Source organism: Ziziphus jujuba, chromosome 1 (assembly GCF_031755915.1).
Source record: "Ziziphus jujuba cultivar Dongzao chromosome 1, ASM3175591v1".
NCBI lineage: Eukaryota > Viridiplantae > Streptophyta > Magnoliopsida > Rosales > Rhamnaceae > Ziziphus > Ziziphus jujuba.
In genome coordinates, this window is record NC_083379.1 from 2,839,659 (window position 1) to 2,863,156 (window position 23,498).

General features: G+C 32.0%; 4 protein-coding genes across 9 annotated transcripts; 3 read left to right on the forward strand and 1 right to left on the reverse strand.

The window, feature by feature from the left end:
- The first annotated feature begins 1,815 nt into the window (after window positions 1–1,815).
- Window positions 1,816–5,414, forward strand: LOC107433753 (VQ motif-containing protein 18). Of its 2 annotated transcripts, none has more exons than XM_060812503.1 (2): window positions 1,816–2,511; window positions 3,351–5,414. In XM_060812503.1, the coding sequence occupies exons 1-2, from the start codon at window positions 2,038–2,040 to the stop codon at window positions 3,423–3,425; spliced, it is 549 nt and encodes a 182-aa protein (XP_060668486.1). In that variant the 5' UTR covers window positions 1,816–2,037; the 3' UTR covers window positions 3,426–5,414. The 2 variants fall into 2 exon arrangements, with proteins under 2 accessions (XP_060668486.1, XP_015900621.4); XM_016045135.4 differs by having other exon boundaries at window positions 1,821–2,389.
- LOC107435446 (GTP 3',8-cyclase, mitochondrial) lies at window positions 5,190–9,613 on the reverse strand. Of its 3 annotated transcripts, XM_060812500.1 has the most exons (8): window positions 9,468–9,613; window positions 9,153–9,229; window positions 7,971–8,540; window positions 7,567–7,739; window positions 7,287–7,473; window positions 6,038–6,106; window positions 5,716–5,812; window positions 5,190–5,598 (listed from the first exon to the last, which is right to left on the reverse strand). In XM_060812500.1, the coding sequence occupies exons 2-7, from the start codon at window positions 9,219–9,221 to the stop codon at window positions 5,729–5,731; spliced, it is 1,152 nt and encodes a 383-aa protein (XP_060668483.1). In that variant the 5' UTR covers window positions 9,222–9,229; window positions 9,468–9,613; the 3' UTR covers window positions 5,190–5,598; window positions 5,716–5,728. The 3 variants fall into 3 exon arrangements, with proteins under 3 accessions (XP_060668483.1, XP_060668484.1, XP_060668482.1); XM_060812501.1 differs by lacking the exon at window positions 9,468–9,613 and having other exon boundaries at window positions 5,190–5,530; window positions 9,153–9,436; XM_060812499.1 differs by lacking the exon at window positions 9,468–9,613 and having other exon boundaries at window positions 9,153–9,434.
- A 3,073-nt stretch (window positions 9,614–12,686) lies between these two features.
- Window positions 12,687–21,688, forward strand: LOC107435083 (citrate synthase, mitochondrial). 3 transcript variants are annotated; one of them, XM_016046658.4, is made up of 20 exons: window positions 12,687–12,849; window positions 13,301–13,367; window positions 13,457–13,522; window positions 13,999–14,040; window positions 14,738–14,803; window positions 14,954–15,019; window positions 15,133–15,246; window positions 15,513–15,576; window positions 15,818–15,900; window positions 16,489–16,538; window positions 16,668–16,745; window positions 17,065–17,193; window positions 17,327–17,369; window positions 17,497–17,583; window positions 18,514–18,615; window positions 19,517–19,624; window positions 19,754–19,804; window positions 20,053–20,126; window positions 20,244–20,295; window positions 20,422–21,688. In XM_016046658.4, exons 2-20 carry the CDS (start codon window positions 13,317–13,319, stop codon window positions 20,518–20,520), a joined length of 1,425 nt encoding a protein of 474 aa, XP_015902144.3. In that variant the 5' UTR covers window positions 12,687–12,849; window positions 13,301–13,316; the 3' UTR covers window positions 20,521–21,688. The 3 variants fall into 3 exon arrangements, with proteins under 3 accessions (XP_015902144.3, XP_048317857.2, XP_048317858.2); XM_048461900.2 differs by lacking the exon at window positions 12,687–12,849 and adding an exon at window positions 12,890–12,908; XM_048461901.2 differs by lacking the exon at window positions 12,687–12,849 and adding an exon at window positions 13,072–13,093.
- On the forward strand, window positions 21,534–23,006 carry LOC107435163 (uncharacterized). The gene is made up of 2 exons (XM_016046753.4): window positions 21,534–21,688; window positions 22,633–23,006. Exons 1-2 carry the CDS (start codon window positions 21,534–21,536, stop codon window positions 22,877–22,879), a joined length of 402 nt encoding a protein of 133 aa, XP_015902239.3. The 3' UTR covers window positions 22,880–23,006.
- Window positions 23,007–23,498: the final 492 nt, after the last annotated feature.

Below are 23,498 nucleotides of genomic sequence, written 5' to 3' on the forward strand. Positions count from 1 at the left end.
TCTGACCACATTACAAGTACCATTTATTAATAGCTTTTAGCTAATTTAATTGTTTTACACTAACCTGAGCTTGCATCTATAAAATTAGTGGCCTAATCTATATAATGCAAGAGGGTTTTGACTATACAAATTCGGTTTTTATGTATTTCTTAGATTTTCATAGTATATTATGTCGAACATTGCTAATTAATAATTGAAAAATCCAATAATGTCAATATCTACCAACTTTAGGTCTTGCCGATTAACCATCTTAACTTCATTTTCCTTTTTTCTCTTTCTCTCTCTCTCTCTAGTAGGATAGCACGTTTGTTTAATTCAAAGACTATATTGTGCCACAATATGTCAACATGTGCAACTTTCATCATAATTGAAATAGGTAGTTATACGTTGTTGTTCATTAAGGGTATTAGGTTGTTTGCAAAACGTTTTCATAATTCATATATATATTTTTTATCAAAAAATAATTAATATAATATATATATATATATATATTATATTTTTTTTAAAAAAAACCCCATTAAGCTAGTGACCATAGAAGCATCTAAAAGTCTCTAATTAGCTTAGGATTGACCCTTTAAACCATCGATTGGCTAGTTAATTTTATTATTATGATTATTCTCTCTCTTCTATTCTTTAATTTCTTTCTTTACAGTAAAAATGGAACTTAATTAGTAGCTCAAAATCAAAACAAGAAACGATGCTCTATATGCAAAATGCAATATTAGTTAGTACATGTTAGTCATTTCTCATCAAAATTAAGTTCGTCCATTTTATGTACAACACACCACCAATATGCAACTAATTAACTAGGTCTGGGTGTTTTTCACCCAAAAAAAAAAAAAAAAAAAAGGAAGAGAGAGAGAGAGAGAGAGATTATATTTATAAGATTAATTTATATCCCAATGGATAAATGTCAAATATTTAAGTTGGATATACAATTTTATGAGTGATCTCAACTTGTTTCGATCATCAAATTAGTCTAATTCTTAAAAGAAGAAGAGAAGAAATTAAAGTAAAGAACGAACAATTAAGATAATAAAGTCAATAGCAACATGAAGTCAATTTTAAAACTATAAGCAACCACTAATTGAGGGTGATATATAGATGTTATATATATTTAATATATAATATACAATGTTGTAGTGCAGCTCTATAGTGCTTATCGAGAGAGAGACCATTGACTTAGAGAGCGTACTGCAAAAACACAGAGAAGCTAGCTAGCTAGCTAATTAATTAATTAAATAATTAATTTAAGTTGCCTAATTATTGAACAAGTAATAATATCATGAAAAGACAAAGAAGATAAACACTAAACAAACTTCTTTGGTAAAACCATCATTACCTTCATACTTACCCTCGAATAGGAGAAAAATTAATAGAGCTTTGAATATCGATATGTACATATAAGTTTTGGTGGTATATTATTGGACCATTTAAACATTAGTGAAATCCAATACGTATATAAATAGGAAAAAAAATTTACTATAAGGTATAGTATAAGCATACACATTGACATCTGAATAAATAATCAAATAAGTTGTGTTGTACTTTTAAAATACCCAATAGCTCTGCAAGTGGAAACCAAGGATTGGTTTCTTCATTAGCAACACTAACTCATGAAGATATAAAAAAATGAATATTTTGGTCAAGTTAATCTAACCAAGAGCAAGGTTTAATGAACTTAGACGATAACCTTAATATATATATATATATGTGCAAGCTGTGCAATGTGGGCTTAAAAAAAAAAAAAAAAATTATTTTATAGGGTGTTTGATAGGTCCTAATATTAGGGATCCCTATTTTGCTGTGTTGACTCTTGGGTAAATATGGATAATAGATGTATCCAATATTGTCTTCCAAAAGACACCTCAGAAATTTGGCTTCCAAGTTCCAAACCTCCACTTTCTTTTCACAAAGTTCAAATTCTATTTAAACCCCTTTTCTCATCTATTCTCTTCTCCAACAGACACACAAACAAAAAAGCAACAACAGCCTTTTTGTCTCTCTAGCTAGAATCATAAATATTTGTTTGCTACCATGGAAAAGTTGATGAAGACTCAATCAGTTGCTCCAAGTTCAGCTAATTCTACTAAACTGGCCATGCACAAAGATTCCCACGTAATATCCAAGTTCAAGCCAAAGATTCGCATAATCCATGTATTTACACCTGAAATCATCAAGACAGACGCCGAAAATTTCCGAGAACTGGTTCAGAATCTCACGGGCAACAAGCCTCATGCAGACAAGGTTAGTGGTGGTACGATGAGGAGTAAAACAACAAGTGGTACTTCAGCTCCGCGCAAGAAAATGGAAGAGCAAAAAAAGGACGAGTTTACAAGGTTGCAAAATGGGGAATTGATAAAGGAAGAAATAGAAGAGTTATGGAGAGGTGAGAAGATTAATAGTTTCTTGGATGGTTTCTCTGATTTGGATGGTTTTATTGAAGAGTTAAATCAATTCCATTCACTTCCTCTAAGGTCTTCGCTCATGGATGTGTTTGAAGATCCAAAAGTAATTATGTAAAAGAAATAAGTTCCCAGATATAGAGAACTCTCTCTCTCTCTCTCTCTCTCTCTCTCTCTCTCTGATCTCTTTCTTCCATGGATATTGATTGTGAATTCTAGGATCTCTTTCATGTCAAATAATAATACCCAAAAAAAAAAGAAAAAAAAAGAAGAGTATAAAAAGTCATAGGCTTTGCTGTTTATAGCTTTCTTTTGGAGAGTTTAGTTGTTAACCTATATACATTCCAGCTTTTTTATAAAATATATACATTGTTCTGATTTATCAAATTGTTTTATATGTGTTTGATGATTTTGGGAAATAGGGGAGAGCTTTGGAATAAACAGGGTTATTTTGCGGTTTGTATTGTAATTTAATTAGTCTATGAGAGAAAGAAAGGTTTCGATGGAGTTCGATGGTTTTGGATTCTTTTTTGTCTTTATTGAGATGAATTATGATTTTTCGAATTACTGTTCTTGCAAATTGAAGCACATGATGGAACTTTGATCTTTAATTTCCTACCATATGTAAAACCGATATGATCCAAAAAATTTAAGGCTCTCTTAAAGCCTTACCATCATATGCTTATCGGATTGTGTACACCTTGGGTATTATTAGAAAAATATTAGTAAAATATTTATATATAACTTTCAATGATATTTAGGGGTCAAATACAGTTTGGTGGAAAGGAAAAGAGCACCTACTATGGAAAAGCATACATTTATATATAGTGGGGTTCTAATTCTAATTATTTTTGTTTTATAATGTTTTTTTTTATTGTATGGGTTTAAAAGAAAGATTGGCAATGGATTCATATGTGACAAAATTATCATCTTTTGCATTAACAGTGGATGAGCAAGGAGAGATGTGAATCACTGTGGCCAAAAGCCAAAATATTCAACCCGGGGCCCTTTGGCGTTTAGCTTCAATTTCTTGTGCTCCACTTTAACATACCACTGCCCCGGAGGCTGAGAAATTTCACGTTTGGAGGCTCAGAAATTTTCATGACTTTTTAGCACCATCCCCAAAGTCAGCCATATCCTTTTGTCAACTCATATATATCCAAAGTAATTCAATTCTAACAACAAACAATCAATACATGTATGTATGTATGTATGTAATAAATAATATTGATCCATTGTATGCATGTAGCAAATATACATAATTTTGTTATAAATGGTGTTTGTCTCCTTCTCTATAATAGAGGCAGAAGCCTACATGGACCTTGTATATTAATTGGCAACAACCAATTTGGATTCTATTTTATTTATATATGTATTTATACATATAATTTTGCTAAAAAAAATGCATAAATCTTATAGTATAAGGGGTAAATCATCAATCTATTCTCGACAATAAACTGGTAGTATAATCATATAATTTGTATATTTTATAAATCTATAATAGAACTGTATATATAAAAATTGATTGCTGTACATATAAGTAAATAACATATTTTCAGTTACATATAATATACTATGTATTCCATGACTTAATTTTTTTTTATATATAAATAAAAACTAAATGTGGAAGGTTTTTGCTTAGCTTGGTTGCAATATAATCAGAGTGGATATTTTAATTTGTGCCGTTGTGATTGTTACCTGGCGCCATACAAAAGATTGACAGTATAAATGTACATAACTAAACCTCTAAAAAGATATATAACCCTATAATGCATACCAAATATACATGTTAAATTCCAGCAAAGAAAAAAAAGAAAAAGATATGTTATAATTTATATATATTTGCTGAGAGATATGTTGTATAATATATAAATATATCAAACTACAAACTAATTATTAATACCGACTCTCACCCCCCAAAAAAAAAAAAAAATTATTAGTACCAATCCGAACAAATAAATAGAGAGTTTAACATTTGGATAATATTTAATCACCTCTCTCCATATGTGTCAATGTCAACGTTATAAAATAAGACAAAACTACTTAATTACCCATCTTAAACAAAGTCTTATTGCCCCTTAATAAATAATTATAGTCTTGCATTTCATATGTGAATTTGTTCTTTTTTGGGTCTAGGTGACTTGAGAATATTGTTCACTACCATCCATTAATTGACAATTCAAACTGCCATGTGAATTCTTATTTCTCAGGTGTTTCTTGAATAAAAACAAAACAAAACAAAACAAAACAAAACAAAACAAAACAAAAAAAAAAAAAAAAGGAGGAAAAAAGAAGAGAACTGTGCAAGATCCAGAGTTCGAATTTTCACTTTTTAAATATAAAAAATATATACATAATAATAAGAATCTAAATGATGGCTCTAAACTTGGACCATTTTTAAGACTGAGAAAGTATGACATACACGATACAGTAGATAATGATTGTATCTATGAAATGTTCGTAAGTTTTTCATCAATATAATTCACCAAAAAGAAAGTTTTCCATTAAGATAGGAGTATGATTAATTTATTTCATATGATTAGATTATCCGTTTAGAACTTGAATAGAGTTTTAATTAATTTACCTTTTTTTAAAGAAATATAACTTTAATAAAGTTTATATCATAATCTGTCTCTATCTAAAGATAAGATCAAGATTAGAATTCTAAACTTCTAATAAGAGATTGTATTATAATAAATAAATTAGTGAAAAAAAATATATGCACAAACCTCCCTAGCTCTCTAGTTTTCTTTCATTACATGCAGCACTTCAAAGCAATGAAAGTGTTTCAAATTAATAGAAAGTATTGCCATATTATGAAAATAGTTTACCATTTTTGTTCTCGTCTTCTTCTTTTGCTATTATTTTTTCTCTTTCTTTCCTTGAAGAAGAAATAAAGGAAGGAGAAAATACAGAAGGGATGCTAAGACATCTACAGTATAAACTTCGAGTAAGAGCAGTAAGAGATTTCCTTTTAAAAAAAAAAAAAAAAAAAAAACAACATAACAACATCAGCAAGAGCTCTTTGTGTGAATAATCCAAATGCTTGAGATTCAGACACCCCTTGCTTGCTTAAGCATAGGAACTTTATCGGTAACAAAATAAGCGCAGGAATCTTCCTCCTCCTGGGGTTTACATCGACAAAACAAACAATGAACAGCTCCACCTCTGTGATAAGTTGCCAACTTAATGCCTGTGCAATATGAATTGGAAAACTTACTGGTTAATGCAGAAAAGCTTGAAGTAGAAAAAAAACAAAGTTTTTGCCTTTAGTTTGGCATAAACTGTTTTAGGAAAATAAGAAACGCACCAAGAATGCCGAATTAGCCACCAATATGGATCATAGGCCTATTTGCTGTCTTTGCAATGTCGAACATTCCAGCATGTGAAGCTTTCTTCCTTTTCACCTGAAGCAACAAGAGCAAAGTCATAAAGTTTTCTGAAGAGCAACCAAAAAAAGATGATTACTGCACTGCTCCAAGTTGAGCATGGTAACACTAAGTGACAACATAAGATCCATGTTCCTTTAGAAATGTATTGAAGATGAATCAGATCGAAGTTTAGATGCATATTAGAATTCAGTGGTTATATCTGAAACTTAATGAAGTAAAAGAAAACTGAGCAACACATACCGCTGCCCCAATTATTTCCCTAAGCTCTTGATCATCAGCACCACGACGAAGAGGATCTCTTAAGCTAACCTGCAGATAGAGCTTGTGGTATGAAAAATATGTAATTCTAAGTTTCTTCATCTTAGCTCAATGCAACACCAGAAGAACAAACAAGCTTCAGCTCCTTTACACAGGGTACTTATAGAATCAGAAGTTGAAAGCATCGACAAATATCAATTCCTAGATTTTATTTATATACCAAACGTAAATGATAAGATAAGAATTTAATCAAATGTGAAACAGTTAAAAGAAAAGGCATCCTAGTACAAGTTTGCAAAGGGGGACAGATCAAACTCTAAGGTGTCAAATTTTGTTTGGATGACCACAGTAAGACATGACAACCTCCAAATTATTTATTCAGATTCAGAAAGAACTATAGGAAAGGCAAAGGAAAGCCGAAAATGGCATCGCAATTTTATCTAAATAAAATTTTTCTTATATATAAAGCCAAGTATTTGTTTACAAAATAGAAGAATTGTTGATGAGCTCTATTCAATGAAAACCATTTAACAGAATGAACATGGCTTGTAATTTTTGATTTTACGTATCTCTTTTGGTTAGCATGAGTCCACTTAAGTTTGGGAGATTGAAGTTATCTTAACATGGAACCAAAGCATGGCTGTCTGCTTGATCCTGTGATTGATTTATAGTCCTGTTATAATAGGATGGACCTAAACTTTTTTTTTTTTTTTTTTTTGGGGGTCAAGGAGTGTGTCTGTAAACTTAAATACGATGAGAAGTGTCAAAGATGCATGCTTATTTTAAAAGGAAATATCATTTCGTAAATATACATCCATGTCAAGCAAAAACAGAAAAAATAACTGAATGAAATAACCAGAGATCAGAAGAATATAAAAATAGACAATGACATGAAGACATGGATACTAAGAAATATGATTTCGTGTATCAGTTGAAAATTCTATCAAAACATATTTTATGCTATGCTACAACACACACACACACACACGCGCGCGCGCGCACACACATATGATGATTAAGTAATCACAGGATGTAAGGACTGGAGCACCACAATTATCAATTTATCCAAAAGTACGGCGATTCAAGATAGTAAACACAAATCCTCTGAACATGAGCACATTAACAAGGTTCCTCAGCAAATTGCTAAGTTGAGCATGGTAACATTGAGTGACAACATAAGATCCATGTTGCTATTCAGCGTAAACATAGTTTCAAGATACAGAAAACTCACCTCTGAGGGACCAAATAGGCACACTTTGAAATTCCCATCAGCTGAAAGACGCAACCTATTACAACCAGCACAAAAATGCTGAGTCATTGATGTGATAAAAGAAACTGCACCCTGATACCCATCTATCCTGAAATTTTTGGCTGTTTCTGTTGGGTGATCCTGAAGTCTCTTCATGTTTGGAAACTGTCTTACCTGTTCAGCAAGGGTGAATGACTTAGATTATGGAAAAAAAAAGGGGATACTCTGAAATCTATAAGTAGGATTACCTTTCAGATTCTACCTTACCACTCTATCAAACATTTCTGAGTAGGGAACAAGTTTTTTCACATTCCAAACATTTCCATCAAAAGGCATGAACTCAATGAATCGAACATTGATTGGCTTTTCTTGTGTCAGTTTCACGAAATCACAAATCTCATCATCGTTGAACCCCCGCATCACAACACAATTTACCTGATACACAACAGATGAACAAAAAAGCATGTATAAGCGTGCATGAATTTTTTACCTATGCACATCAATCCACAGTGAACAGAAGCCCTATATACAACAAGCAATGGCAAGCCTAAACTCCTCCATACATGTTTCAATGACATAACAAATTGGCAAAAAATAAAGTATCGAAAATAAAGGAACGAGGAATTTCAGAAAATTCAAATATTTGAACTTTTATTAGATACATACCTTAACAGGATTGTATCCAAGGTCTAAGGCAGCATTAATAGATTCGATAACCCTTTGATGTCCTTTGCGCCTGGTCATAAATTCAAACTTAGCTGGCACCAATGTGTCCAGACTAATATTCAAAGAAGTGAGGCCACATTCTTTGAGCCTGGGAAGCTTTCTTCCAAGAGTTATTCCATTGGTAGTGATGGCAAGCTTCTTTAGGCCTTTCAAGTTTGACAAGCGTAAACATATGTCTTCAATATCATTCCTAATGGTTGGCTCTCCTCCGGTCAAACGGATTTTGTCAACTCCAGAGCTTGTAAACAGACTGGCAATTCTCACAATTTCATTCTGTGAAAGAAGCTTAGGGCTGGGAGTGAGATCCACACCCTCAGCTGGCATACAATAGTGACACCGCAGATTACAACGTTCAGTCAATGATATCCTCAAGTAAGTGTGCAACCTCCCAAATGAATCAACTAACATATCAGAAGCATTTTCAGTCAACTCATCTTTAGAAGTCTCATCCAACGTTTTGCCCTCCAGAATACTTGAAGATGCAGAGTATGGCTCAATTTTGGGTTCCACCTGTTGCATTGAATGAACATGTATATGATTACTCTAGCATATTTTCCTTAAAAAAATTCCTATATTTGAAATTGTACGGCCGGCATTTCACCAAAGAGTTTCTTGACCAATCAGTCTTGGAACAAATATACTGATTGGCAGTAAATCCACCCAAAAAAAAAAAAAAAGGAACCCAAATTTCACATTAACAAAAGTCATAGATGTAACACATGAGCATCCAAGTTGGAAAACGAATGAAGGACATGGACCAGTATGAATAACAAGAATCCCAGTTTCCAGTACAGGGGAAAGGGGGAGCAGAGTCTCCATGCATGCAGGAAATCCCAGAAGGCAGCTCAAAACGAAGGAACCCCAAATAGAAATTAAGAATTTGAACATCATACAAATGCAATTAAAACACAGTGGGGTTTTGACCATTTTTCCCTGCTTTTATCGGCCAAAACCCAAAGACCCAGATATTTAAATATCAATTGCCATGCATAAAAGAAGAGAATTTTAATGCTTTCTTATAGAAATCCATTCACCTAACTCAAAAAAAAAAAAAAAAAAAAAAAGAAAAAGAGTGAAAGATAATGAACAATAAAATCAAAGCCAAAAAAAAGAAGCAGATACCATTAAGCCACTGAATTTTCTGAAGCCTCTAGGCCAGCGAGGAAAGTAGGATACAGAGCGCCCCATCATCGTTGTAGCTGTGAAAACAGAGAAATTTCCTGTAGAAATTGGAAGCTCGAGAAAAAAGAAGGTAATATAGGGCGTTATTTCATATGGGTTTTCTATCTCTGAAAGGTGAGGAGAAGAGGTTCAATCCCCTTCTCAAAGTTATTTCATTTTGAAAGTGGATTTTAGCAGATTGTTGAAAGCCTTTTGAAGGCGATGAAAAGCCATTTGGATCACATGTAAGATTGACATGTGTTTGATATGATTTACCTGTCAAACGCCAAAGTGAGAATTCAAACACACGTGCTGCTTTACTGACTGATTTTGATTCTGACTCTGCTATATCCCCTTTTTACACCGCCAAAATTATTGACATTCCAAGCAAAATTATGGCTAAAACGGCTTCAAACATTTTAGGCTTGCAACTCCCTTAGTCTACACCATATATATATATATAGATATATATATAATAATATTTTAAAATAAGTAATTGCAGAAAATCAGTTTTATATCTTGACCCTTTGTCAGAAATAACTGAAAACCACTTGGAATTCATTTTAAACTTTTCTCCATTTAAAAATGAATTCAGCTTTTCGAAAATTTTACTTATAATTGTGCGTATAAAAAGCTGGTTTGGTCAACAATTTATTCACATTCAAGATTGCATTGCAGCACAGTAAAGCAGATATGATAAAACCAAAAGAGCAAGAAGTTGTACTAAGGTTGAAAAATTTATAAAGAAGCAGAGGAAATAAACGAAAAAAGAACAATCAGTTGGTGTCACCGTGTCTGAATACCAAGCTGGGCTCCAGGGCTTTAGCTAAATTCAGGAATTGGAAATGGCAGTCATTGTTTTTTCTATTAGAAACACTCACGAGCGAGAACAAATGCGTTCGATTATATCTATGCGTTAATTTTTTATTAGTTCTTAAAATAGTCTAACTACACAAATTATGAATACCATTTTGACATGAAAAATGCTTTTTTGTTATCATTTAGTGATCGAGATTAACATGTGAAGCAACAATTTAAGTTATTCTATTAAATGATTCATTTTTACGATCTTAATATAAAATTAAATATTATCAATAAAATTTATCATATAAATAAATAATCATCATCCATGAATATTATTAATAATGATAAATATCAAAACTTTTCTATTTTATATTGATTATTATTGATGCATGACCTGTTTATAGCTGCAACTAAAATAATATTCATATATATATATATATATATAGCTTTTTATAAAAATATAAATTATCATATTTTATGATATCGGTATAAAAAATTATATAATCGTAAGAATATGCACACAGTAAAAAAATTATATATATATATATATATATAGTTCTATCCAATTACAATATAATACAAATCAATTAATATAAATTGATCATGTTCATCTTTTATATACTACATTCTAATTTTATAAAAATTAAAGTATTTTAATTGGATAATTATTTTATACATATTTTTAGAATAAAATATTTTATAAAATATATGTAAGTCGGAATTAATCATGTGCAACGTGAGAAATCCAGTTATACATGTAAGACTATAAATATATTTATAAAAGGGATAATTATATAAAATAACATGCATGTGAATCATGCCTATTATTATTAACAACATTAATAAAAAACTTTATAAATAGTTTACCAAAAAAAAAAAACAATATATAATATAATTAGACCTGGACATTAGATTCTTAGCTTTTTCAATGTTCAACTATTAACTATTAGTATTTACTAAAAAAAAAAACAATTAACTATTAGCTAACAATTAAAAACTATTTACTTATTATTGAAAAATACATCGATGATGCTATCGGTTCCAAATTTAGTGATCTTGCTAAAATCATAAATTGTTTTGCAAATAATTTTTAATTATTCAGTATACCTTTTAGGCTTTTTTTTTTTTTAATATATATTGGAGGTCAAGTTGTTCGTTTTGAATATACTTTATCAGATACATTTTTATAAGCATTCATTTTTTAGTCGGAGACTGGCCCAAAATAAAAATAGTAAAAGAAAAAATAAAATAAAATGAAACAACCTTAGTCTACAAGGTTTATGAAGGACACAACCCTAAAATAATAATAATCTACTAACAAATTATTTGTCAATTCCAAAAGAATCATTGAGTAGCAGATTACTTATTTAGCTAGGAAATCTTAAAAGAAAATAAAAAATAAAAATACTATATGCATATATTTGTTTTGTATACGTTTTCTTTCAATGCTAGGGGTGAAAATAATTTCATATGAATTTAGATTATAAGACCTACCTGCCTCTGCTTTGTTTTTGTCCACGCTCATCTTCTTTTAGCTTCCATTACCATAGTACTTTATTTTTTATTTTTTTTGGATAAATTCCTTAATATAGTATATTATAATATTCCCTTGTTAGGTGGACATATATTACTATATTCCCTTGGTGGGTGGTTACGGGCCATTGGAAATTTTGACCTTTAAAACAAGAAATGACATTTAAACGCCCAAATAAATACATACAAACAAAAAACAATCTAAAACAATAGAATAAAAGTAAATATCACATGGTTTTTAATCAAGAATTTGATAGTCGGCAAGATCATACAATATCATTACAAGAAACAATAAAAAAAGCAAAAAAAATTAAAAAGGTATATGAATGATTTATTTATCTGTTTTTTTGGTGAATAGACGAATGATGGGTCTTAAATTAATGGTTTAATAAATATTATACCAAAGCAAGCATCTGATGCCATTGTTCTTGGCAGCTTTTGTTGCTTTTTAATTTTGATCATCAAAATCTATGGTGGTGTGCTAAAGCTAAAAACCTACCGTTTCTTCTTCTTTGATCTTTATTGTTTTACTTTTCTATTATTTTTTCAAGTCAAAACAAAAAGACAAAAATGAAATATTATTATTATTATTATTTTTTTTCAATTTTCTCTACCCAACGCTCGAGCAACAATTTCACGGGTCAAAATTTGTAGCCCAAAAGATAAAGAAAATTCCGGGTCAAAATGAGACTGTATAAATAAATAAAAGAAAAAGTAGTTTTTTTGTTTTCTGTAAATTTGGTACTCATATCCTTAAAAATTATAATATTTTAAGCACCGAGTGACAATTTTTTCCTTACAACTTTAAGAAAATGTAAATGTAATGTAAAGGCACGGTCTTGATTCTTGAATAATCCATCCAATTCTTTTGTCAAAACATATATTTTTTATTATTATTTTTTTTAGAAAAGAAAATTCAATACAACAAATATCCCATTCAATTTCAGAGGGGAAAAAAAAAAGTTTACATGATTATATTTTTTCATAAAATGTGGCAATTTTTATCAAAATGTGACTATTGACAATGACCCATCTTAAAAACGAAGATTGTGTTTTAATAAATTTAGGGAAAAAATTACTAATTAAATATTATGCAATTTTGACATTTTTTGTACTATTATTTCTTAATAATTGACAATTTTTAAAAGTATTATATTTTGGAATTATTGTTTCTCTGCTACCAACACCGGTCCAAGCTGGCTACTGTATAAAAACACAGAGAGAGGCAGAAGATCTGCTGCTTTGGATGGTTTTTGGTTGAGTAACTGATTCTCTCTCTCTCTCTCTCTGTGTTTCCAGTGTTTTCTCGCACTTTGACTGGGTACGTTCGTTTTATTTTTCCCCATTCTCATTCTCTACAATTTCTCGGCAAAATCCTCTGTAATTTCTTACTTTTTCATTGACTCTTCATTTGCTTGCACTCCGATTTATTTTATTTTAATTTTTTTAAATGGAATTTTGTTTTCCTGTTTATTTTAAGTAATCAATTTTGTTTTTGATCCGAACTTAATCACCAAGCCTCCGTTCATCAAAAAACCCTTTGCTTTTGATGAGTTTGCTGTTAGGTTGTATTTCGGATTTAGTTTTAGTTTGATTTTTTTGTTGCCTGTCTATATATATATATATATATATCTATGTATATGTATATGTATGTATGTATGTATGTATGTATATATGTATGTATGTATGATGTGTGTATATCTATGTTTATGTATGTGTATGTATTGTTTGGAATAGTGGATGTAAAACTGATGGTGTTATGTTCGTTGCAGATTGCTGTAGGGAGCTATGGTGTTCTTCAGGAGTGTGTCTTTGCTTTCCAAGCTTCGCTCTCATGCTGTAAGTTAGATAAAGAGAGTTGTTCTGCTTTGTCAAAATTAATTGTTCTATTGGAAACCGATCGCCACTTGTTATCATGCTTGTTGCAGACCCAGCAGTCGAGTAGTCTCAGAAATTCTGTCAGATGGCTTCAAATTCAGACCTCTTCAGATCTTGTAAGTTCTCTCGTGTGTGTTGTAGACTGAGAAAAAAGAGTTAAAAAAAGGGAGAAAATCTGAAATTCATTCTGATTATAAACTTTAGCCTTTATGCTCAGTACAAACAGAGACTATAATTTTTTACTTTTTCTTTTCGCGAAATGGCAATAACTATTATCTTGCTCTAGATTTTGTTGACTTCTTGGGATTAAACATCTTTGTATAAATCTCATCAATCGGAAATGTGTAAGACGAATTATAACGATATATCTCATGCTAGAGAAAAACATATGCACACTTCTTTTCAGCCCATATTGAGATGTGTATGGTCAATTGCTTCTTAACCTTTAGGAATGTTAGTATGACATATTGGCTTATTACGGTATGTCTGTGATTGTTGTGCAAAAGAAGATTTCGTACATGCTCACATGTAAGAGCAAATTTTTTTTGAGCTTTTTCTCACGAGTCATGACCATTGTTATTTTTTCATGCAGGACCTTCATTCTCAGTTGAAGGAATTGATTCCTGAACAACAGGTTTGATTGGTAGTCTTTTAAGGCTAATAGAATACCTTGTTTCCAGTTTAATTTCTGTTGTTATTATTTATCTAATTTTTATCCTTAAATTTACTCTCTTTGTAAGTTAAGATTTTATCCAATACTCCTCGATATGTTCCTCAAAAATTCCAATCAGGGCTGATTCTTCTCCCAACTAAATGAAAAATCTTGGTGAAATTACTAGATATGAAATTGAGCACAGTTTTGAAAAGAAAATCACACATTTAATTATCAAGAAGTGATGTGAAATATTTTTTTGCATTATTTGATTGCATATTTGATCTGACTCCTTGTTTTTTGAAGAACTCTTTGGTAAGTAAAAATAAATCCAAAATAATGAAATATGTCTAGGTACTTGAACCAGTGTAATTCTCATTTTCAATTTTGTTGCATGCTTCTTTTGCTGATTAGGCCAAGCTTAATAGATAGGTGGATCAAGAACTTCCTTTTGCTGTCAAAGGAGTGCCATTTCAACCATTCGGCTATCTGACTCTTTCCCACTGTTATTTTTCTTAGAAAAGAATAAAATGTTGCAGAACATTTAGATCAAAACTTTTCCATGTTGTCAGATATCCATGAGTAAATGTGACGCCTGGGGTCAAAGCTTAAAGAGCTTTCTACTGAAATGTTTTACTATTCACTCATTTCAATACTTTGTATTTCTTTTTGGTTGTAGGAACGCCTGAAGAAACTGAAGTCAGAACATGGAAAGGTTCAATTGGGCAATATCACTGTTGATATGGTAAATATTTGTGTTTGTTCTACAGTAATGAATGAAGTGAATGGTTATTGTACTTCTAGAAATAAGAGTAAGTTGGTCTAGGTTATTTATCCAGTCTAATGAGTTTGCAATCTTAAACTGATTTGTATTATATAATGTTTAATTGGGAAGGTAATTGGTGGAATGAGAGGAATGACTGGGCTCCTGTGGGAAACCTCACTTCTTGACCCAGATGAGGTATGCATTTCAAGTACTTGGTCCTGAAGTTTTCTTTTTGAATTGTTAGTAGTTTTGGAATTAAAATTTAAATGGATGTAGCTATGAAATGTGGTCATTTTTCTTCTTCCCAGGGAATTCGTTTTAGGGGTCTATCAATTCCTGAATGCCAAAAACTGTTACCGGGCGCAAAGCCTGATGGAGAACCTTTGCCTGAAGGTCTTTTATGGCTTCTTTTAACAGGAAAGGTATGTTATCTTTGTTTGATACAACAAACCAATTGCAATATATTTTTGTAGTGTAATCTGAAAAGAAATTGTTGTAAATTGTGTCTAGTGTAATGTGTAGACATACAAGTTCTTTACCTCTTTGAACACCATGCAAGATGCTTTTGGAGTCTTGGATAGATTACAGATTGCCTATGGCATGCCTTTTATGTTAAGGATTTTTGTTATAAGAAAGTTGTACGGTTCTATGTTAAATAAATCTTTTTTGATTTTCTTCCTTGCCATAGGTGCCGAGCAAAGAGCAAGTTGATGCATTATCCAAAGAACTGAGGACTCGTGCTACAGTTCCAGGTATTGTTCCTTGCATTTAACTTCAAACAGCTTGTTATACACAGGATGGTTTTAGTAACATTTTATTGTTATAATTTCCATAACCACTGAGGTTTACTTTTTGAACGAGTACATGAGAGAATTCCACAGTGCTGTGCTTTCTAGTTTCATTGACCATTTAGTACTTGCAGGTAGACAATATGTATAGTCTATGATTAGTAATGTTATTCTGACATCATGGACTTAATAATCTTGGTTGCAGATTATGTGTACAAGGCCATTGATGCTCTACCTGTTACAGCTCATCCTATGACCCAGTTTACATCTGGTGTCATGGCCCTTCAGGTTAGTAAATTGACTTTTAGCAATACTTACAACATCTTGTATATGTTACAACATCTTGTATATGCATTTCTTGGCATTGTTATTGGCTTGTTGAGAATCCGAACAGATTGAATGTTAACCCATTTAATTCTTACTTGTTACATGGGCTAATTTAATCCAATGGAATCTTAGGGTTTCTTAGAGCATTTAATCACGTGGCTTCCTAGTTGTGTGGTCTTCATGGGCATTTCCCCAATCTTGTTTATTATTGATGATTTGTAATTTTAAAGTTTTTGGGGAGGGGTAATTCCTTGGGAGATAAGCAATGTTAGCTTCATTCTCCTTCATATTCTTTTTCAGCAGTTATTCATGTAATTAAGTGATTGGTATTACTTTTTTTTACTTTTTTTACTTTTTTATTTTTTAAGGAGGACAGATCATCTTATTTACAAAATGAAATATTAAAAAAACGAATTGATGAGTGATGACTAGATAAGCAGTTCAAAGGGTTCATGAGGGGATGGTATACTATATTATTAGTTTTTGTTTGCTTTTTTGGTTAAAAAATTGACGTGGTTAACATGTTAAATTGGTTGGTGTCTTATTCAGGTTCAAAGTGAATTTCAAAAAGCATATGAGAAGGGAATTCCGAAAGCAAGGTACAAAAATAAAAGTTATTGGTTATGCCTTTTGTACTGAATCGTACAAAAATAAAAGTTATCGTTTATGCCTTTTGTACTCAATCTTCTATTGCTTATATTAGCATTGCAAAACAATATTTTTTTTAGGTACTGGGAGCCTACATATGAGGACTCACTTAATTTGATTGCTCGGCTGCCACTAGTAGCTTCTTATGTTTATCGGAGGTCAGTGAAGTGTATGATACCCAATTTTGCTTATTTAGCCTTGCATGTTTGTCTATTCATTTCTTTTATGTGCTTGGCATAAAAAAGAAACTTCTTTCTTGTGCATGACATTTTTTATTCTTTTCAGTATGATAAAGTTTTGCTATTTTATAAATAAAAGCATTCTATATTGCTGTGCGTGCGTGTGCGCTTGTAGTTGCCTGTTTTATTTCATTGATAGGGATCATATCTGTCCTTTTTTCTTACCTTCTTATGCATAAAATCAGTTTCAATTGTATTGTATCATATTGGGAATCATTCCTTTCCTGTTTTTCTGAAGGATATACAAGGATGGCAAGGTTATACCATCAGATGACTCTCTGGATTATGGTGCAAATTTTTCACAGTTGTTGGGTTTCAATGATCCTAAAATGCTAGAGCTTATGAGGCTTTATGTAACTATCCATACGTATGTATAAATGTTCTATTCTTATAACCACAGTCGTGAGTTTGAGTGACATGATTTATTGCCTTCACCATAAATGTATGGTAACTTGACAGTTCTAATTTGACCTAACAATTTAACCAATAATGTTTTTCAGTGATCATGAAGGTGGGAATGTTAGTGCTCACACTGGCCACCTAGTAAGTTACCCTCCTTTTGTTTAAAATGATTTATCATAATGGTCTTTGTCTTGTTGTACTTCAGATGCAGTAGTTGTGTACTGAAGTTGAGTCATGTTGATACTTAGTAACGACTTGCTAAATACAGGTAGCTAGTGCACTTTCAGATCCTTATCTTTCATTTGCAGCTGCATTAAATGGTTTAGCTGGGCCACTCCATGGTTTGGCTAATCAGGTATTCCGTCAGTGGTTTTAAAGATTGTCCATTATCTTATCATCTTTTTTTGTTCTAAATGTTTGGTACATTTTCTTTTTGAAAATCAGTTGTTTTTATTGGTATATAGAAATATTATTTGTGTGCTTCTAAAATTTCCATCTATTGTAGTTTTAATAGTTTATTAATGGGGTCTGTCACTTCTTTCTGCCAAAGAAATTATGGTTTCATCAACTGACTGTGGTCTGGCGGGACCGGCCTTCTTGCTAAAAGGAGCTGTCTCAAGTCCCTGGTTCAGAACCCATGTAGGAATAAATAGGGGTTTAAAGGGAAGAGGGCTCTATCTTGAGTCATGTGCTTAGTCATTAGACCCAAAATAGAAGATTTAACTTTAAAAGATTGTTAACATATTTTTGCTTTCCGGTAAATGATAGAAGTTGAATTAAAGATCTTTTACCTTTTGTGTAAATCTTAAGCTTGACTAAAACCTAGTCCCATTTGTGTAGAGTTCCATATTGCTCACAAACTAGACTCTATTATTGGATATTTATATAAGCTTAGGACCTCAGAAGCAGTGCACTAAATTGGAACCATAAAGGCATATGTGTGTATTAATGTATATATGCATATTGTATTTGTGTGTTTTCAATGTAGAGTCTTATTATGTTGCTTAATGTACAGTCTTATTATGTTGTGAACTTTGGGAGGTTGCTTGAGATGTACACATTTACATTCTTTAAATTCCCAGCGAAACATATCAATCTCGCAGTTATGTATACTGCACCATTTTTTGGTTAAATTTATCCCTGCCAACATAGGAATGCTAATGTACAGTCCTCTTCATATTTTGTCTTCTCTATTTTCAGTAAAAAACTTTTCTTCACCTGAAGGTGTTTTTTTGTAATTTTTCCAGGGGTCCCTTTTTGACTTTTCACTCTATGTTGATTGCAGGAAGTTTTGCTTTGGATAAAATCTGTGGTAGCTGAGTTTGGAGAAAACATAACAAAAGACCAGTTGAAAGATTTTGTCTGGAAAACGCTAAATAATGGAAAGGTAATGTAATGGAGAACATACAGAGTCTTGGAATTGATCATATTTTATTTTATGTTAAGTTGGGATTTGATTTCTCATGCATGTTATTTTTTAACGTACCTTTATTTACTTGTATTGTTGCCTACATAGATAGAATGTTATGCAACTGGAATTTAGTGCTTAGATATAGAATAACATTACTCGCTTGAAACCCTACTTGCCTCATCTATTCTATGTATTCTTGTCCCTTCCTCTGCCTTTTTTTCGATCCACCTGTTCTCACTTCTATTCCTCTTTCCCCTTTGTTATCTCTGTTCTTTTTCCTCTCAACTGGTAGTATGTTGTAAAGTTCTATTTTAATGTTAAATAAAAAATAACTTAAAATTTTTTAAGTGTTTCTTTTATTTGAGCAAGTAACTTGAGAGCACACCATATCTTGTTCAGTCCGGGAAAAAAAAAGTTTAAATTTGGGAATTGAGACCTGGCTTTCTTTGCTAATGAAGTGTAAATGTTCTTTGAGGATTTCTATGTCTTCTATCATCTTCTTGATGTTAATATGTATCTATTTTCTCATTTCCATGTTAAATCAAAGTTAGAAAAATCCAGAAAAATTCTGAAAAGTCCTGTCAAAATTGACTCTGCTCAGTTACTCTTCAGTAGCATGATTGATTTTGTCATTTGATTATTTTAGAACCCGTTTAATCATTGTTTATGTATGTACTCTACTGAATTTTCCTAATTTATATTACTACTTAAAGTTTTTCATCTTTTTATTGGTTTAGCTTGTGGTCCGTTTATCCAAGGAGAAGTAGGTTCAGCATCAGTAAAATCTACAATTTTTCAAGTTAATTTTTTATTTGATTAGTCATATGTTAAGACTAGCTTCTACTTATTTGTCCTTTTTTTCTTAATTATTTCTTAGGTTGTTCCTGGATTTGGACATGGTGTTTTGCGTAAGACAGATCCGAGATATACATGTCAGAGGGAGTTTGCATTGAAGCATTTACCCGATGATCCTTTGTTCCAGCTGGTACTCCCTTATGCCCTGATCATATGACATTGACAAGGGTGTGGGTGTGCCTTTTTGGCATAAATATGATTTGTTTTTTGTATATGTACTTGATTTCTCCATAAGCTAATGTGGTGGTTGTCTTAACAGGTTTCGAATCTTTATGAAGTTGTGCCCCCTATACTTACTGAATTAGGCAAGGTACATAGCTGACTTTAGATTGATCATGAAACACTTTACCAAAGTGATCCAGAATTACTATTCATTTATGGAGCTTCCTTAACATGCTTGTATCTAAACGCTGTTGAAAGATTCATAATGAAAAATGAAGCATGTTTTTTGAATCAATTTTTTTGGAAATTTGGAACATTGACTTTAAATTCACGTGGACAATACATAGTTTTTACTTGAACTTCACATGATGATTTACTGCTGAATTGTATATGCAGGTTAAGAACCCCTGGCCCAATGTTGATGCTCACAGTGGAGTGCTGTTGAATCATTTTGGTTTAACGGAAGCAAGGTATTTTAATTCTATTTCTGTCTCTTCTCTCTCTTTTATTTTTATTTTTCCCTCCCTAGTGGTGGAGTCAAATATAGATTTTGATACCATAATGTTCTTTGAATATATTGTGGACAGATATTATACTGTTCTTTTTGGTGTATCAAGGAGTATAGGAATTTGCTCTCAGGTTTGCATTTTCTGCTATATTTTTCACACCCCCTCTGTTCAATTATGGTAACCTGACTTCAATTTTCGCTATTTTTGTTTTGTTTTGTTTTTTTTTTTTTTAAAATTTATTTACTTTTAATTTCAGTTAATATGGGACCGAGCTCTTGGTTTGCCACTTGAGAGGCCGAAGAGTGTCACAATGGAATGGCTTGAAAATTACTGCAAGAAAGCAGCTTCATCTTGAGAATCGTTGGAAGAGTGTTTTTATCATTTTCTACCAGCAATAATTATTGCTCTGGAAACATTGGTTTTTTCTGATGGATATTTAGGCAGTGTGTAGAATTGCAATCTGTATTGGTCTTCCTCCGGTTAGTAGGGAAAATTTTTATGATTCACCATTTCGAGTTCTTTTTCAACAATTTTTTTCTTATTGTAGTTCGGCAGGGTGTTTTACTGCTCTGTTTAAGCCTGTTTTAGTTCATACTGGCGACGTTTACATGTATACATGTTTTTAAGGTCTCAAATGGAGCCATTTGAATAAAGGAGAGTTAGCTGAACATGGGCATCAAACTGTGGATTAGTTCAAGCAATTTTAGTCATTTAACTTTGGATCCGTTGGAATGAAAGATCAAGGATTAGGAACCTATTTTGATGAAGTTAAGTGGTAGGGATGGAAATCTGTGTTTTAACAAATTTAAGAAAATAATGTTATAGAATTTAAAATTTGCAAATGATGATGGAAGAAAAAGAGAAAATAATGGTAAATTATATATTTATGCAAGTAAAACTCTATTTCTTCCTACATCATTTGATTTGAGTTCCAATTTCTTCACGTTTGATTTAATGTGCAGCCGGTATATACATAATTTCTCATTGAAATCAATCTTCAGCAATAAAATATGAAAACCAAAGCCCTCAAAGGAACACACTGAACGCAAGTGAGAAACAATGCATAAAATTTAAAAAAAAAAAAAATGTCAAAATCAAATTCCACGTGGAGTGGAGTAGGAGTACAAAGAGTAAAACAGAGCGGTGCCCCCTCTTTATCGAAGTTGAGAGCCACACCTTTTTGTTCGAAATATTTGCAAATTTATTTATTTATTTATATTTTCACGTCGTGAATTTGATTTGCATATTTATTTTATATTATTTTATTTATCAATCAACAAGCATTGAAGAGGGAGGAAATAGTTTGATTATTATTATTAATATGTAAACATCATCCAGATGGACAGAAAATAATAATCGTAAGTGAAAATGGCATCGCTGTGGTACTGTGGATGTGCCGTCCCTATGCAACCCCTCCGACACTTCAAACTCATTAGTAGTAAAGTGTTAAGCAGAACTCAGATGCCAACGAAACTATGCCCAAGCCAAAATATTCTTCCAACCACTCTCAATTTCAATTGGAGGTATTTTTCAATCTCTTTTTTTCTCTGACTCTAAGTCTTGATTAACACTCTACCTAATTTTTATTGATGTTCTAGTTCCTTTCTGGGTTTTTACAGTTCTGGGTCTTTAACTTCTTAATGAAATCCCAATCTCTCAAAACAAGATTAAAGACCCAGAACTGTATTTGGATCATCGGTGTTTACCTGGGGAAGACATCGTTGCAACAATCAAAGTAACAGCCTAATCAAGTTTTAGCGTATGTCATCTTACTTTGATACATGTAGTTGGACTCCTTAAACATTACAACTTTTGTGGTTGATGATAAAGAGAGTTTGGCGGTTTGTTTGTTCTTGTTTTCAAATTCTGATAACCCCCATGTTTCTCGTATTTATTCGGTGGTGCATATGTAAGATCTGCCTTTGGTCCCCCGTATTGTATTTAAGCTTTTGGGTTTCTTAGTAACTTGACCTTGTTTACATATATGATGCACTTGCGAGATAATTCATTCTGTTGCAGATTAGTGTCTGTCCTTCATGTCGAATGTTTGTAATAGATGGCTTTTCTAAACCATTGTTTTCTGTTGACCACACTCTTCAACCATGCATCAGATAGAAATAGTACATATTTCCACTCACAAGTTCAATCCAACGGGAATAGCTGAAGAAAAATTAGTTTACATAAACAATAGTCTTGGCTAAACCACCTAAATGTACGAAAATGAAATCCAAAAATATTGTATTTCCAACCAAAAGATCTTAACTAGGCAATTATTTCCAGTTAGCTGTAAGCCACCTTACTTTCTTCAGAGAATTGCAATCTCAGAGTTTTTTTGGTGAAGGTAATTCAGTCAGTTTATTGTCTGGTTTTTGTGGAGCATTGACAGTCATTATAATACTTACAATTACAAAGTGCTTTTTCAAGTTAATTTAAAAAATATTCTAAACATGTAGTTTCTTGCATTCAGAAACAAAGATGTCTTAAGGTTGCAAACAGGGCAAAGGCAGTTTGCTGTGTATGCATCAAACACTAACCCTTCAGGTGGTGATTCAACCGAAGAGAAATCAGCTGGAACTAAAACAAGTGATGCTGCCCAAGGTCCTCCTTTCCTTACTATTTTGGCTGGATTCTTAGTCCTCTTTCTCATCGTTTGGATTGTCGGATCAATTATATCCTGGTTGATTAGTCTAATTTTCAACTTTCGTCCAAAGTAAGTAGGATTATTTTTACATCATGCTTCGGTATTAATGTTGAAAGTGGACTCATCTTTGTTTATGTTAACCCAATATAACATTATGTTAACCCAGCATGTTATATTAGATCAAGACTTGCTTTTCTTTCTTCTTTGGTTTTTGTTTTTCTTTCAGAGTTCATTAAGATTGAAATATAATAGAATCTGAAAAATGACATTTGGGGGGTGGAGGAGGATAAGACGAAACCAAGATCCTGCTGGTAATTTGGGTTGTGATAATTAGTGTTGATTAGAGAATTACTTTTATGATTAGTCATACTCTAGTAGAAATTCGCACCTGAAACTTTTTACAGGCTGTAAACATGAGTCAAACTGGATGCATATTTTGAAAGACACAAAAATTATAATTGTTCGGTAGTTCTTAAAACCTAGTTTATTTTGGGTGGCTATGGTTTCATTGGATTGTGTCTCAAATGAATTATTTATGCTGCTTCTCAAGTTAACCACAAATCCGGTGGTACATAGTCTTATATTTCTCTTCACTGGCTTTTGTACATGAATTGTTTTGTGAGAGCCATTATCATGCTTTATTACTTTGAAGTTTAGCAGCTGGTTGTAGCTTTGATCATATTTTTGAAGGT